The sequence below is a fragment of the Bos indicus genome, chromosome 19 (genome assembly GCF_029378745.1).
Source record: "Bos indicus isolate NIAB-ARS_2022 breed Sahiwal x Tharparkar chromosome 19, NIAB-ARS_B.indTharparkar_mat_pri_1.0, whole genome shotgun sequence".
Taxonomy (NCBI): Eukaryota; Metazoa; Chordata; class Mammalia; order Artiodactyla; family Bovidae; genus Bos; species Bos indicus.
Genome location: NC_091778.1, coordinates 11,321,918 through 11,339,340, shown reverse-complemented (window position 1 = coordinate 11,339,340; position 17,423 = coordinate 11,321,918). Strand labels below are relative to the sequence as shown.

General features: G+C 39.4%; 1 protein-coding gene across 5 annotated transcripts in view; it reads left to right on the top strand.

Moving 5' to 3' along the window:
* TRIM37 (tripartite motif containing 37) overlaps positions 1-17,423 on the top strand; it is a 151,561-nt gene that overhangs the window by 23,750 nt on the left and 110,388 nt on the right. For all 5 annotated transcript variants that reach the window (XM_070772568.1, XM_070772564.1, XM_070772565.1 and 2 more), the window contains exons 9-11: positions 7,624-7,748; positions 15,526-15,576; positions 16,581-16,662. In XM_070772568.1, the coding sequence (XP_070628669.1) occupies positions 7,624-7,748; positions 15,526-15,576; positions 16,581-16,662 (258 nt within the window). The remainder of the gene's footprint in view (positions 1-7,623; positions 7,749-15,525; positions 15,577-16,580; positions 16,663-17,423) is intronic.

The following is a 17,423-nucleotide window of genomic DNA, read 5'->3' as shown; positions in this document are numbered from 1 at the left end:
GTAAATAAAAATAAAATATTAAATAATAAATAAAAAGTAAAAAGATATAAAAAGATTACTGTTGCTTTTTATAATAAAATCAACCCTGAATATTCATTGGAAAGACTGGTGCTGAAGCTGAAGCTCCAATATTTTGGCCAGCTGCTGTGAAGTGCCAGCTCATTGAAAGAGACCCTGATGCTGGGAAAGGTTGTGAGCAGAAGGAGAAGAAGGTGACAGGATGAGATGGTTGGATAGTATCCCTGACGTGATGGAGATGAGTTTGAGCAAACTCTAGGAGATAGTGAAAAACAGGAGAGTCTGGCGTGCTAACAGTCCGTGGCCTTGCAGAGTCAGATGTGACTTAGCGACTGAACCACAACAAAAAGTGTTAACTCTCTAACTTTGTGCTTCCGCTTTTTAGAACATTTTTTTAATCGTCATATGAACTTTAGATTCAACTTTACAAAGAGATTTAACATTTCTACCAAAAAAATTTTGGTATTTTTTTTTCTTTAATACTTATTTTTTTTAGCTGTTTTGAGTCTTAGTTGCGGCAGGTGGGCTCAGTAGTTGCCGTGTGTGGGCTTATGGCACGTGGGATCGTAAGTTTCCTGACTAGGGTTAGAACTTGAGCCCCTTTTATTGGCAGGCAGATTCTTAACCCCTGGACAACCAGGAAGTCCCATGTTTTGGGGTTTGGTTGGAATTACAGTGGATCAATATAGCAACTTGGGGAGATGTAGCATTTTAACAATACTGAGTCTGTTTCATGAAGAAGGCTCCATTTATTTCAGCAGTGTTTCGTAACTTTTCAGGGCACAACATTTTCACATTGTTGGATTTTTTGGTATTTCAGAATTTTTGGTGATAAAGGATGAGTTTTCCCCCCAGTATTATTATTTTTGGGATATAGTTGCTGTACAGTGTTGTGTTAGATTCTGCTGTACAGCGAGGTGAATCCACTATATGTACACACATATCCCTTCCCTCTTGGACCTCCTTCCCATCTAGGTCACCACAAAGCATGGAGCAGAGCTCCCTGTGCTATATACACCAGGTTCCCAGCTGTTACATAGATACATATATCAATCTTAATCTCCTACGTTGTGACCCCTGCCACTGGTGTTCATACATGTGTTCTCTATGCGTGTCTCTCTACTCTTGCCTGCAGAAAGGTCCATCTGCACCATTTCTTGAGATTCCACATATGTGGGTGATACCTCATTGTGGTTTTCACTTGCATTTCTCTAATAATTACTGATGTTGAGGATCTTTTCTCATGCCTCTTGGCCACCTCCTATATTGTTTTAGGAGAAATGACTGTTTAGGTCTTGCACCGATGTTTTGATTGAGTTGTTTGTTTTTTTAATATTGAGCTCCAACAAGCTGTTTGTATATTTTGGAGATTGGTGAGTTTTAAATTAGGCCTTCTTCAGAAGAAGAAATTGTGTAGAACTGGTAATGTTTCTTTCTTAGATGTTTGTTAGAATATACCAGTGAAGCCATTTGAGTCTTGTTTTCTTTGTGGAAAGAAAGAAAACAGGAAGTTTTCAGTTTCTTTATAGATATAAGGCAGTTTTTATGACTTCCCCAGCAGTCAAATGTTTAAGACCCCCATGCTTCCACTGCAGGGGGTACAAATTTGATCCTTGGTTGGGAAACTAAAATGCATTCCTCACAACATGGCCAAAAAAAAAAAACCAGGGCATTTCATGTTGCCTTCGTCTTGAATGAGCTTTCATAATTCTGTCTTTCAGGGAATTATTCTCTTTCATTTGAATTTGCTGAATTTGTTGACATAAAATTAATAATAGTCCCTTATGGAGAAGGCAATGGCACCCCACTCCAGTACTCTTGCCTGGAAAATCCATGGACAGAGGAGCCTGGTAGGCTGCAGTCCAGGGGGTCGATAAGAGTCGGACACGACTGAGCGACTTCACTTTCACTTTTCTATTTCATGCATTGGAGAAGGAAATGGCAACCCACTCCAGTGTTCTTGCCTGGAGAATCCCAGGGACGGGGGAGCCTGGTGGGCTTCCGTCTATGGGGTCGCACAGAGTCGGACACGACTGAAGCGACTTAGCGTTAGCATTACCCTTTTAATATTTTAGAATGCAGTGGTGTTACTTCTCTTCTTCCTGGTATTGGTGATTTGTGTCTTCTTTCTTTTCTTCCTGATCAGTCTGACTAGAGTATATTGAATTTTGTTGATCTTTTCAACTAAGTAGTGGTTTTGTTTTTTCTCTGTTGTTTTGCTGCTTTAAATTCTGTTGATTTTTATTTTGATCCAATTGCTCAGTTGTGTCTAACTCTTTGCGACCCCATCAACTGCAGCACGCCAGGCCCTCCCTGTGCATCACCAACTCCCGGAGTTTAGGCAAACTCATGTCATTGAGTCGGTGATGCCCTCCAACCATCTCATCCTCTGCCATCCCCTTCTCCTGGAGTCCTTCAGTCTTTCCCAGCATCAGGGTCTTTTCCAGTGAGTCAGTTCTTTGCACTAGGTGGCCAAAGTACTGGAGTTTCAGCTTCCACTTCAGTCCTTCCAATGAATAATCAGGACTGATTTCCTTTAGGATGGACTGGTTGGATCTCCTTGTAGTCCAAGGGACTCTCAGGAGTCTTCTCCAACACCACAGTTCAAAAGCATCAATTCTTCAGCGCTCAGCTTTCTTTATAGTCCAGGTCTCACATCCATACATGACTACTGGAAAAACCATAGGCTTGACTGAACAGACCTTTGTTGGCAAAGTAATGTCTCTGCTTTTCAATATGCTGTCTAGGTTGGTTATAGCTTTTCCTCCAGAGACCAAGTGTCTTTTAATTGCATGGCTGCAGTCACCATCTGCAGTGATTTTGGAGCCCCCAATAATAAAGTCTCCCACTGTTTATCCATCTATTTGCTGTGAAGTGACGGGACCAGGTACCATGATCTTTATTTTCTGAATGTTGAACTTTAAGCCAATGTTTTTGCTCTCCTCTTTCACTTTCATTAAGAGGCTCTTTAGTTCTTCTTCACTTTCTGCCATAAGAGTGATGTCATCTGTATATATGAGGTTATTGATATTTCTCCTGGCAATCTTGATTCCAGCTTGTGCTTCATCCAGCCCAGCGTTTCTCATGATGTACTCTGCATAGAAGTTAAATAAGCAGAGTGACAATATACAGCCTTGCCTTTCCCAATTTTGATATTTCTCCTGGCAATCTTGATTCCAGCTTGTGCTTCATCCAGCCCAGCGTTTCTCATGATGTACTCTGCATAGAAGTTAAATAAGCAGAGTGACAATATACAGCCTTGCCTTTCCCAATTTTGAACTAGTCTGTTGTTCCATGTCTAGTTCTGATTGTTGCTTCCTGACCTGTATACAAATTTCTCAAGAGATAAATCAGGTGGTCTGGTATTCCCATCTTCTTTCAGAATTTTCCACAGTTTATTGTGATCCACACAGTCAAAGGCTTTGGCATAGTCAATAAAGCAGAAATAGATGTTTTTCTGGAACTCTCTTGCTTTTTCGATCATCCAACGGATGTTGGCAATTTGATCTCTGGTTCCTCTGCCTTTTCTAAAACCGGCTTGAACATCTGGAAGTTCACGGTTCACGTTTTGCTGAAGCCTGGCTTGGAGAATTTTGAGCATTACTTTGTTAGCGTGTGAGATGAGTGCAATTGTGCGGTAGTTTGAGCATACTTTGGCATTGCCTTTCTTTGGGATTGGAATGCAAACTGACCTTTTCCAGTCCTGTGGCCACTGCTGAGTTTTCCAAATTTGCTGGCATATTAAGTGCAGCACTTTCACAGCATCATTTTTTAGGATTTGAAGTAGCTCAACTGGAATTCCATCACCTCCACTAGCTTTGTTTGTAGTGATGCTTTCTAAGGCCCACTTGACTTCACATTCCAGGATATCTGGCTGTAGGTGGGTGATCACACCATCGTGATTATCTGGGTTGTGAAGATCTGTTTTGTACAGTTCTAATGTGTATTCTTGCCATCTCTTCTTAATATCTTTTGCTTCTATAAGGTCCATTCGATTTCTGTCCTTTATTGAGCCTTTCTTTACATGAAATATTCCCTTGGTATCTCTGATTTTCTTGAAGAGATCTGCAGCCTTTCCCATTCTATTATTTTCTTCTATTTCTTTGCTCTGATCACTGAGGAAGGCTTTTTATCTCTCCATGCTATTCTTTGGAACTCTGCATTGAAATGGGTATATCTTTCCTTTTCTCCTTTGCTTTTTGCTTCTCTTCTTTTCACAGCTATTTGTAAGGTCTCCTCAGACAACCATTTTGCTTTTCTGCGTTTCTTTTTCTTGGGGATGGTCTTGCTCCCTGTTTGCTGTACAGTGTCACAAACCTCTGTCCATAGTTCATTAGGCACTCTGTCTATTGGATGTAGTCCCTTAAATCTATTTCTCACTTCCACTGTATAATCGTTAGGGATTTGCTTTAGGTCATACCTGAATGGTCTAGTGGTTTCCTCTACTTTCTTCAATTTAAGTCTGAATTTGGCAATAAGGAGTTCATGATCTGAGCCACAGTCAGCTCCCGGTCTTGTTTTCGCTGACTGTATAGAGCTTCTCCATCTTTGGCTGCAAAGAATATAATCAGTCTGATTTCGGTGTTGACCATCTGGTGATGTCCATGTGTAGAGTTTTCAGTTTAATTTGCCCTTTCTCCCCTAAAATGTTAGGATTGAAGTTGCAGAGGATTGAAGCTGGGTTATTGATTTGAGACCTTTCTGCTTAAAGCACATTCTTACATCCTGTGTGAGTTCTTTGACACATGGGTTCTGCAGAAGTATGTTACGTAGGTTCCAAATATTTGGGGATTTTTCTGATAGTCTATAATGTCAGGTGAAGTTGGTTGATATTGATGTTCAAGTGTACTATAACCCTGTGGATTTTTTTGTCTCCCCTGTTTTATCAGTTATTGACATGGGGGTATTAAATTTTCAGCAATAATCCCATAATTTGTTTATTATGGCAGTTGTATTGGTTTTTACTTCATGTATTTTGAAGCCATATTAGTAGGGGCATAAACAGCTAAGATTGTTATATTCCCTTGATGAACTGTTTCCATTATCACTGTGAAAGACCTTCTGTTTTCTTTGAAATCTAGTTTATTTGATATTAAAAAGTCATTTTAACTTTCTTTTAACTAGCGTTACCATGTCATATCTTATTCTATTGGTTTTCTTTTAATGTATTTATTCCTAAATGTGTCTCGTAGGCAATATACAATTGGGTCTAAATTTTTAACCCTTTCTGACAATCTTTGACTTTTAGCTGGTATGTTTAGTGTGCTCATTGATTTGGTAAAGTTTGAATCTACTGTCTTACTGTCTGTTTTCTTCGTTCTGCCTGTTCTTTGTTCCTTTGTCGTTTTTTTTTTTTTTTTTTTTTTTTTAATGTTTTGGTTATTTTTGGGTTGAGTATTTTTTTTATTTTGTGTATTGTCATTAGGTGATGACACTGTTATCAGTGATAGTAAATGTAAATGGATTGGACTTCCTTGATAGTCCAATAGTTATGAATCCACTTGCCAGTGAAGGGGACATGGGTTTAGTCCCTGGTCTAGGAAGATTCCACATGCCATGGGGCAACTTAGCCTGCATGCCAGAATTACTGAGCCTGTGCTCTAGAGCCCAAGTGCCACAGCTACTGAAGCTTGCCCACCCTGGCACCCATGCTCCATGACAAGAGAAGCAATGAGAAGCCTGTGCACTGCAACTAGAGACTAGATCTGCTCACTGCAAGTAGACAAGGCCCACACACAGCAATCTAGTGTCCCAGTGCAGCCAGAAATAAATAAAATGAAAAAATGAATTTCATAACCAATCAGCCTAGGAACAATATAAGAAAACACAGTTAAAACCCAACTCTGTTGCAAATAGAAATGCCAAAATCTTAAAGTACCGGCAAATCAAAATCAGTAGGATATGTAGTAAAACAAAACCAGAAAGCAAGACTTGGTAGAGTTAAGCAAAGGAATGTTGCATTATCAGAAAAGTCAGTTGATTGTAACTCAAGAGACTGGAGGCTAAAACCACAAGAACATGTAAGTAAAAATAAATAGAACGATACTAATTTTAAAAATAACATTCAGTTATATTTGATCCTCATTCGTTGCCAAATTATTCAGGAAACTAAGAGTAGAAAGAACTACCTTAACCTTATGAAAAATGTCCGTATAAAAGTCTACCTTTGGAGGAAATGAGGTCAAAGGGATACACATAGTATACATTTAATAAATATTTGAATAAAAGTTATAAATTTTGGTATTTATCATGATATCGATTATGTCATATCATTATTCTTGGTGAACTATAAGCAACTACCTTTTAAAAGGTAGCTGTAGTGGGTTTTACGAATATCATCCATTTGGCACTTGATAGTGTGATAGTGTGTTAGTTCGGAGAAGGCAATGGCACCCCACTCCAGTACTCTTGCCTGGAAAATCGAATGGACGGAGGGGCCTGGTGGGCTGCAGTCCATGGGGTCGCTAGGAGTCAGACACGACTGAGCGACTTCACTTTATTTTTTCACTTTCATGCATTGGAGAAGGAAATGGCAACCCACTCCAGTGTTCTTGCCTGGAGAATCCCAGGGACGGGGGAGCCTGGTGGGCTGCCGTCTGTGGCGTCACACAGAGTCGGGCATGACTGAAGTGACTTAGCAGCAGCAGCAGCAGTGTGTTAGTTTGCTAGGGCTTCCGTAACAAAGACTAGGAGGCTTAAACAACAGATTTATTTTCTCAGTGTTCTGGAGGCTGGTAGTTCAAGATTAAGATATTGGCAGGTTTGGTTTTCCTTGAGACCTCTGTCTTTGGTTTGCAGATGGCTGCCTTCCCTTTATGTCCTCTGAAGGACTTTTTTCCAACTGTAGTTACACTCTGAGGTACTAGTGGTTGGGGTGCAACATATGAATTTAGGGAGGGGATACACTTCAGCCCATAGCAGGTATTTACAGAGCTGTGTCACAGCTTCATGGTTGATGTAACAAACCTAGCAAAGCAAGCAGCAGTAGATATGACTCCAGTTTTACACAACAGACTCTTAAGCCACAAAGCTGATGTGTGGCGGGACTGGGACTTTAAACTGGTGGCTTGAGTACAAAATCATAGTCTTTTAACTACCATGCTGATTTTGCTAAAGTTGAATGTCTCACTTTTTACCTTTAGTTTGACTTAATGTTTCCCAGATTGATAGAGGTTAAGACTTTTTTTCTCAGTCTCCTGGAGTGAAATTTGAGAAATCCTTGTTTGAAAGTCATTGACTTCTAGAGGTTTGTTCATTTATATATATAATGGCTTCACTCTACCACTCTAAAATATACATATATAAGATATACAAATATATTGTAGTTGCTTAGAATTGGATTTATGCTAATATACAGAGAGAGGAAAATACATTAAAATCAAATATATTTACTGAATAACTTTACTGTTACAATGGGAATCAATAAAACTAGATCCTTTACTTATTCTTAACTTTCAGACCCACTTTGAAAGAATCATTGTATTTTTCTTCATGTCATTTTTTTCAGTATATAACCAAAATAACTTCCATTTCCTTTAAGGATCTTGGGTGTGCCAATGCATAGTAATTTTGTTTATTCAGACTTTTTTTTTTCCCCTCACACAGTTGCGGTCTTGTAGTAAGAGTGAGTTGATATCTAAGAGCTCAGAGATCCTCATGATGTTTCAACAAGTTCATCGAAAGCCTATGGCATCCTTTGTTACCACTCCTGTTCCACCAGACTTTACGAGGTACGACACTTTTTTTTTTTAAACTTTATATGCAAATGCATATACTTAGTTTCAAAAGAATGCTATTACTGGGGACTTGCTGGCAGTCTAGTGGTTAAGACTTCCTGCTTCCACTGCAGGGGTGTAGGTTCAGTCTCTGGTTAGGGAACTAAGATGCTGCATGCCATGCAGCCAAAAAGTTAGAAACAAAGAAAGAATGCTATTGCTGACAACTTGAACTCAGATAGTTCTCCTTGACCAATGAGTCTCCATTTCTTTGTGAATTAACAAGTCAGATATAATATTTATATTCTGTTCAAGCACTGAATATTATTAAAAGGACTAGGTATTTGCTATTGTAAAATAGATTTGAGTCAACTAAGAATGTTCGTTAATATTCTAAGGCTAACTCTGTGATAGTGTGGTCAGCCATTTCAGTTTTGAAGATTCCTTTTCTGAAGTGTTCCCCCATTACCAGTGGAAGGTAACAAGTGTTGGCATAAATATCACATATCAGGAAAACGCTCTTACAGTTCAAAGTCGGGTACATGGATGTCCTATAGCAGAGCCAGCTGAAGTGTTTCTCCAAAATGCAAATTCCTAGGCTTGTTCCCTGACAGTCTGTGGAGACAATATTTAGGAAATAATGTTGAGCACCCTGAGCAATTCTGCACTAACGTTTAGGAACCATTGATGGAAGTCAACTCCTATGGTAACACCACTTGCAGCAATTTCTCAGGCAAGCAACTCTGCTTGACTTCTTGAGTTTCAGGCTCTATCACATCTAGTGATTGTTTTGATTTCTTTTTCCTTTCTAATTGCCCAAGGAACTTAGAACGCCAATAATCTTTCCTTTCACTACCTTCTTTTTTGGGTAATGATAGAAGGAACTGACATTGGGGTTAGGTGGGGGAGGTAGGAGAGGCATTTATAAAGCAAAAACCACCAAGAAATATATTGTTTTTAATCTGATAATTAAGGAGTTTTCCCTGGGAAAAGGTCACTTTATGGCCCTCTGCCTCACCAATAAACCTTACTGTCTTACTGGAAAATTTGGCTTTTAACTGTTATTTTTATTAGAAACTCAATTTATGATTTACAGTATAGAAGAAGCAGGTGTTCATCTGTTGCAGAATAGATCAGCAACGCAGAGAGAGCCAAATAAGAAAGTCGATGGATATTAAGTTATGGAGGAAAGTTTAGGTATGCAAAGCATTGGTGATTGTTTCTAAGCTTTGAGCTCAGGGGACTGATTACATCCCATCGGTTGATGATTTGTGATAAAGCCACTGCTAAGTCACTTCAGTCGTGTCCAACCCTGTGCAACCCCACAGACGGTAGCCCACCAGGCTTCCCCATCCCTGGGATTCTCCAGGCAAGAACACTGGAGTGGGTTGCCATTTCCTTCTCCAATGCGTGAAAGTGAAAAGTGAAAGTGAAGTGGCTCAGTCGTGTCCGACTCTAGCGACCCCATGGACTGCAGCCTACCAGGCTCCTCCGTCCATGGGATTTTCTAGGCAAAAGTACTGGAGTGGGGTGCCGTTGCCTTCTCCGTGTGATAAAGCCACAATGGAGAGTAAAAGGTCATTAAACAGTTAGTGTTATTGAGGTTGCTGAGGGTTGGACACGACTGAGCGACTTCACTTTAACTTTTCACTTTGATGTACTGGAAAAGGCAATGGCAACCCACTCCAGTGTTCTTGCCTGGAGAATCCCAGGGACAGGGGAGCCTGGTGGGCTGCCGTCTATGGGTTTGCATAGAGTCAGACACGACTGAAGTGACTTAGCAGCAGCAGCAGCAGCAGTGTTATTTATAATATTAAAGATCATCTCTGTGCTCAGCACTGTTGGAAGTGCTACATAGGAGACATGGAATAGGAAGTAATAATCTTACTGGATATATATTCCATATTAAATGGTAGAGATTGTATATTAAAATCAAATATTTGTTACTCAATTATATCAGAAATTCTAAGATGAAGTCTAGTTAGCTACTGGTGTGGTTAAGATGACTTCATAGCCCCGAAAGGAATTGTGTAACACCTTGAAAGATACTTAGAATTTCACTAGGCAGAAGAGAATAGGATATGTGTGTATGAACAAAAATATGAGGATGTGAGAAAAGCTGCTTTATTTGGAAGTCAGCAGAGAAATCATTTCAACCGGAATTTGAATGGCTATTTTGTTTTGGGGCATTTAAGTCCTCCCTGAGCAGGGAAAATACAGTTCTCAGTCCATAAAGAGTTTTAGTTTCTGGGAGTACTGGTCAACTTGGGATGGAAAACCAGTTTTTATGTAGCTGACCAGTATGTTTTCTTAAGGGAAAATGGATACTAATACCGTTCTTCCCTTTGTTTATTAAGTTATGATGAAGTCTCTGGTCTAAAGATTTGCAAATCAGTATTTTTCATATTATTAGACTAGAGGCGTTTTGAGGCTAGCCTCTCCATATTCCATGAAGTTTCACTGATGTCATCGTGAGACACATCTAGTCATCATAAAGACCAGAGTAGAAGAGGTATAGAAATAAAAGCTTGAGAAGACAAACCTGTGCCTAATTTGCAGGCGGAATGGTAACACCATCATGATTGTAGATAACCACTGAATGAGTGAACATAATGTGAAAATACTAATAGTTAAAGGTGGTAGAATTGGTAGAATTAGTTTAGCAGTCACTGTGACTTTGTATGTTTGTATAAAGAATGCAAAAATAAGTTTTTGAGCAAGTATTTCTACCAAATGACAAAAATTTTTCAGAAAATGTTTGTAAGTATTTCATCTATTCAGTGAATATTTGAATGCCAGCTATGTCCCAGGCATGTGCTGGGTACACGTAGAGAGCACAATAGAGAGTTCTTATTTCTTCAGTTATGATTTAGTGAAAAAGATAAGTGATTGAGGCAGTAATAAAATGTGATCACTGTTGACAGCTGAAGTGTATGTGTCCTGTTTTAATGTTTCCCTGTAGCACTGATGTTACATGTGTCTGAAAAGTTTTCAGTGAAAAACTATATGTATGTAGGAGTACATCACAGTACCCTAGGATTGATCATTGTTCTCTGTGCTCTGAATGTTATTTTTTTCTCCCTCTTGGTCAGTAAGCTTTAGCAACCTATATGCTTTAACTTGTGGCTCAGGGGGTACAGAATCTGCTTGCAATGCAGGAGATCTGGTTTTGATCCCTGGGTCTGGAAGATCCCCTGGAGAAGGGAATGGCTACCCAGTAGGATAGCCCAGTAGGATATTCGTACTGGTAGGAATACCAGTAGGAATTCTTGCCTAGAGAATTCCGTGGACTGAGGAGGCTGGGGGGGCTACAGTCTATGGTGTCACAAAAAGTTGGCCACCACTTAATGACTGACATGCTTTAACTTGGGCTTCCCTGGTGACTGAGACTGTAAAGAATCTGCCTGCAGTGCCGGAGACCCAGATCTTATCCCTAGGTTGGAAAGATCCTCTGTAGAAGGGAGTGGCTACCCACTCCAGTATTTTTACCTGGAAAATTCCGTGGACATAGGAGCCTGGTGTGCTATAGTCCGTGGGTTTGCAAAGAGTTGAATATGACTGAGCAACTAACACTTTCAGTTTCTTGTTTTAGCTTGTAAGCTTTCAGCCTCACACGATTGCAAGTTAGCTGTGTCATCTCCATCCTCTGTTTATTTTGTGTTTGGGAGAGCCCTTTGGCTATTAATGAGTGATTAAAAATATGACAGTGGTAGTCTGGTCTGAGAACAAAACAATAATAACAAAAACGAAATATATCACAGTGGATATTAAGGACATGGTGGAAGAAACAGTATGAAGATCAGCAGGCAACTGGGAATTGGTTGAAGTCTGTAGACATTATAAAGGATGTTTAATGGGAGAACTGACCAATATTTGTGTGGTCAGAAGTTGCACAAAATTATAGCCCAAAACATATTATTAATATAGTTAGTAGTTAGTAGTTAGTGTTAGTTGCTCAGTAAGGATTAACTAGACAAAAGAATCTAGTAATGAGGATTGTGAGTCTTCTAACCTAGGAGAACAACAGCCTAGGGCTATGATTAGGCGTGCTTAACAACAGCAGGATACTAGCTATACAGTTAACAGTTTCCAGGCAAACTATATCTTATATCTGTTTATGAAAAGTATGTGAGCTGTTTAGCTATATTTATCATAAAATAGCTGTGAAAAGAAGAGAAGCGAAAAGCAAAGGAGAAAAGGAAAGATACAAGCATCTGAATGCAGAGTTCCAAAGAATAGCAAGAAGAGATAAGAAAGCCTTCTTCAGCGATCAGTCCAAAGAAATAGAGGAAAACAACAGAATGGGAAAGACTAGGGAATCTCTTCAAGAAAATCAGAGATACCAAAGGAACATTTCATGCAAAGATGAGCTCGATAAAGGACAGAAATGGTATGGACCTAACAGAAGCAGAAGATATTAAGAAGAGATGGCAAGACTACACAGAAGAACTGTACAAAAAAGATCTTCACGACCCAGATAATCACGATGGTGTGATCACTGACTTAGAGCCAGACATCCTGGAATGTGAAGTCAAGTGGGCCTTAGAAAGCATCACTACAAACAAAGCTAGTGGAGGTGATGGAATTCCAGTTGAACTATTCCAAATCCTGAAAGATGATGCTGTGAAAGTGCTGCACTCAATATGCCAGCAAATTTGGAAAACTCAGCAGTGGCCACAGGACTGGAAAAGGTCTGTTTTCATTGCAATCCCAAAGAAAGGCAATTTCAAAGAATGCTCAAACTACTGCACAATTGCACTCATCTCACACGGTAGTAAAGTAATGCTCAACGTTCTCCAAGCCAGGCTTCAGCAATATGTGAACCGTGAACTTCCTGATGTTCAAGCTGGTTTTAGAAAAGGCAGAGGAACCAGAGATCAAATTGCCAACATCTGCTGGATCATAGAAAAAGCAAGAGAGTTCCAGAAAAACATCTATTTCTGCTTTATTGACTATGCCAAAGCCTTTGACTGTGTGGATCACAATAAACTGTGGAAAATTCTGAAAGAGATGGGAATACCAGACCACCTGACCTGCCTCTTGAGAAATTTGTATGCAGGTCAGGAAGCAACAGTTAGAACTGGACATGGAACAACAAATTGGTTCCAAATAGGAAAAGGAGTTCGTCAAGGCTGAATATTGTCACCCTGTTTATTTACCTTCTATGCAGAGTACATCATGAGAAACGCTGGACTGGAAGAAACACAAACTGGAATCAAGATTGCCAGGAGAAATATCAATAACCTCAGATATGCAGATGACACCACCCTTATGGCAGAAAGTGAAGAGGAACTCAAAAGCCTCTTGATGAAAGTGAAAGTGCAGAGTGAAAACGTTGGCTTAAAGCTCAACATTCAGAAAACGAAGATCATGGCATCCGGTCCCACCACTTCATGGGAAATAGATGGGGAAACAGTGGAAACAGTGTCAGACTTTATTTTTCTGGGCTCCAAAATCACTACAGATGGTGACTGCAGCCATGAAATTAAAAGACGCTTACTCCATGGAAGGAAAGTTCTGACCAACCTAGATAGCATATTCAAAAGCAGAGACATTACTTTGCCAACGAAGGTTCGTCTAGTCAAGGCTGTGGTTTTTCCTGTGGTCACGTATGGATGTGAGAGTTGGACTGTGAAGAAGGCTGAGCGCCGAAGAATTGATGCTTTTGAACTGTGGTGTTGGAGAAGACTCTTGAGAGTCCCTTGGACTGCAAGGAGATCCAACCAGTCCATTCTGCAGGAGATCAGCCCTGGGATTTCTTGGAAGGAATGATGCTGAGGCTGAAACTCCAGTACTTTGGCCACCTTATGAGAAGAATTGACTCATTGGAAAAGACTCTGATGCTGGGAGGGATTGAGGGCAGGAGGAGAAGGGGACGACAGAGGATGAGATGACTGTATGGCGTCACTGACTCGATGGACGTGAGTCTGAGTGAACTCCAGGAGTTGGTGATGGACAGGGAGGCCTGGCGTGCTTCGATTCATGGGGTTGCAAAGAGTTGGACATGACTGAGTGACTGATCTGATCTGATCATAAAATAAAGCCTGGTGGGCTAGAGTCCATAGTGTTGGAAAGAGTCAGACATGACTGAAGCGACTGAGCAAGCAAAGTGTAATTAGCAGGAAAATGGACTGTCCCTTTGCCTATCTCCTGTAGATGTAGTTTAGCTCTCTTTGGGGAAGACTGTATGGAACTAAAGGTCCCTCGGTAACCGTGCCTTGCCAAGAAACTGTTAAATTTCTTCATCTTGCTTGACCCCTATGTGATTATGTATTCTTATAACATTATATACTGGAGAAGGGAATGGCAAACCTCTTCAGTATTCTTGCCTTCAGAACCCCATGAACAGTATGAAAAGGCAAAAAGATAGGACACTGAAAGATGGACTCCCCAGGTCAGTAGGTGCCCAATATGCTACTGGAGATCAGTGGAGAAATATCTCCAGAAAGAATGAAGAGACAGAGCCAAAGCAAAAAAAACACCCAGTTGTGGATGTGACTGGTGATGGAAGTCGAGTCCAATGCTGCAAAGAGCAATATTACATAGGAACCTGGAATGTCAGGTCCACAAATCAAGACAAATTGGCAATGGTCAAACAGGAGATGACAAGAGTGAATGTTGACATTTTAGGACTCAGCAAACTAAAATGGACTGGAATGGGTGAATTTAACTCAGATGCAGGTGTGAAATTAAAAGACGCTTTCTCCTTGGAAGAAAGATTATGACCAACTTAGACAGCATATTAAAAGCAGAGACATTACTTTGCCAGCAAAGGTCTGTCCTGGTCAAAGCTATGGTTTTTCCAGTAGTCATGGATGGATGTGAGAGTCGGACTATAAAGAAAGCTGAGCGCTGAAGAATTGTTTTATGTCTTTTGAACTGTGGTGTTGGAGAACACTGTTGAGAGTCCCTTGGACGTCAAGGAGATCCAACCAGTGCATCCTAAAGGAAATCAGTTCTGAATATTCATTGGAAGGACTGATGCTGAAGCTGAAACTCTAATACTTTGGTCACCTGATGCAAAGACTTATATCGAAAGACCTTGAGGCTGAGAAAGATTGAAGGCGGTAGGAGAAGGGGGCAACAGAGGATGAGATGGTTGGATGGCATCACTGACTCAATGGACATGAGTTTGAGTAAACTCTGGGAGTTGGTGATGGACAGAGAGGTCTGGCGCACTGCAGTCCATGGGGTTGCAAAGAGTTGGACATGACTGAGCAACTGAACTGAACTGATAACATTATATAGATGTATTTTCTAGTAAATAATATCAAAGTATTTAGGGTCTGTCAGTATTCCTCATAATTTGTTCTAAAGGAGGAAGTTTGGGGATTTAGTATAAAATCATTTCCTTCTGTTTCTTTTTGATTTTTTAAAACCTATTTATATGTTTCATACTTCAGGTTCCCAGCCTAAGCACCAATTTTTTTCTTTTCCTATTTCCATGTATGTGTTGTGCTTAGTCGCTCAGTTGTGTCTGATTCTGCCACCCCATGGGTGGTAATCTGCCAGGCTCCTCTGTCCACAGGGATTCTCCAGGCAAGAATATTGGAGTGGGTTGCCATTTCCTTCTCCAGGGGATCTTCCTGACCCAAGGATTGAATCTATGTCTCCTGCCTCTCTAGCACTGGCAGATTCTATACCACTAAGCCACCTGGGAAGCTCTTCTTAAGGACTGATGTTAGATTAATAAAATTTTTAAGATATTATTGAGAGACTTGACTTTTTTAACTAAATGAAATGATAAACTTTAATAAGCCAAATAATTTATTTGGTTTTTGTTCCCTTTTAGTGAATTGGTACCATCTTATGATTCAGCTACTTTTGTTTTAGAGAATTTCAGGTAAGAGTTTTCGACAACTTTAGTGTTTTTTGTATGTGTATGTAAGTGAGAGCCAGGAAGGTGTTATTCCTTGGTTGGATACAGACCTAATGAACTCTTGTCGCTCAGTGTGTAGTCTTAGAAGAAACATGGTTTCTGTTAGAAACATAGAGGTCATTTGTCAGAATTGTTTTATATCTTCTGGATAGCTTGCTTCTCTAGTGTTGGAGATGGAACCCTTTTTTTTTTTTAAGAAGAGAGTCCACTTAGCTTTTGTTAATAAAGTGAGGTGAATGGGATGACAGAGATTGATGAACCCTCCTACCCATCCTCAGAAACAAGAATGGTGGGAAGAAGTCCATTTGGGCCCATTTATCTCAGTCCTAAGTGAGACATTGTGGATGAGAGGACATTAGTTAGTGTAAGAAATTTGTAAGTTTTGTAACTTGAATGCTAAGTCTGTTAGCTTTTACTGCTTTTTCTGTAAGATTAAAAGCCAAGATTTTAAAACACAAAGATCCAAAGGGACTTGGCTTAAAGGGTGTCGCAGAAGTGGGGAACAGAAAATATGAGATCTTGCCTGGGGAAGAGAAAATGCCAAGGGAGTGGTAATGCATCAGACTAAGGCCAGACTGAGAATTTATACCACTTCCAATTTAATTTTTCTTATGTAATAATTTTGTTGCTAAAATATAGCACATTTCCCCACATTTCTTTACCCCTTTAATGCTGAAAAACTACTTGTTGTTGAAGTGGTTGTTAAATTCAAGACATATTGAGAGTTCTTTTTTTTTAACCTGAAACTTAGAAGATACTGCTGAATATTTCTGTACCATTAAAATTTTTATATTGCAGAATGTTCGTATATGTACATTTATGTAGTAGACTCTTGACTTCTTCAGTCACCTTCATTTACTGGTCTAGGACATCAAATAAGGAACATAAGTGGTGGGGTTTTGGTTTTGCCTATTGGAACTTGACAACAGTTTTGATCTTGGGATTTGGTTGGTTTTCTTGTACTTCAGTACTTTGCGCCAGAGAGCAGATCCTGTTTACAGTCCGCCTCTTCAAGTTTCAGGACTTTGTTGGAGGTTAAAAGTTTACCCAGTAAGTTTTTCATTATTTCTCATAAATTTTGAAGTCAAGATGTTTCTTTCAGGGTTCTGTCATACACTGGTTCAACTTTTTTAATGGAGAAAAGAATTAAAGTAATGAAAATTTTATGTTTCAGTAAGTTTTTCATTATTTCTCATGAATTTTGAAGTCCAGATGTTTCTTTTAGGGTTCTGTCATACACTGGTTCACTTTTTTAGTGGAGAAAGGAATTAAAGGAATGAAAAATTTATGTTTCTTTATAGGATATATTGCTAAACTATAAAAAAATGAATTAAGTATAAACAGTATAAACATTGGCATATTACTGAATCTTATTTCAGTAAAAATATTTAGAAGAATAGTTTTAAGTTCTAACTTAGAAAACGATTACAAAGAAACCACATGTATGCTGATTACATTCTCTTGGTGCTTTCCAATATGTTTTTTTGACCTGTGTATTTTCTGCAGATTGGCAGGTCAGTCCAGTGATATGATGAAATGTGTACTCAGTTCCTGTAGCAGGAACATAAGCAGTAGTGTATGCTTTCATCACATTATGTCTAGTTGCATCTCTTTTTGTGATATTGGTGCACATTGCATATATGTTAATTCTTTGGAAGTTGCAAAATAGTGATTCTCATTTTACCTATTATTTAGTTTTCAGTATTACAGTTCATATAGAAGAGGCAAGATTCTTTCTTGTTATTTAGCAATTTTCCTTATTCTCTGAAAGTTATTAATAAGTTATTATAAACTCATGTATTTATACTTAT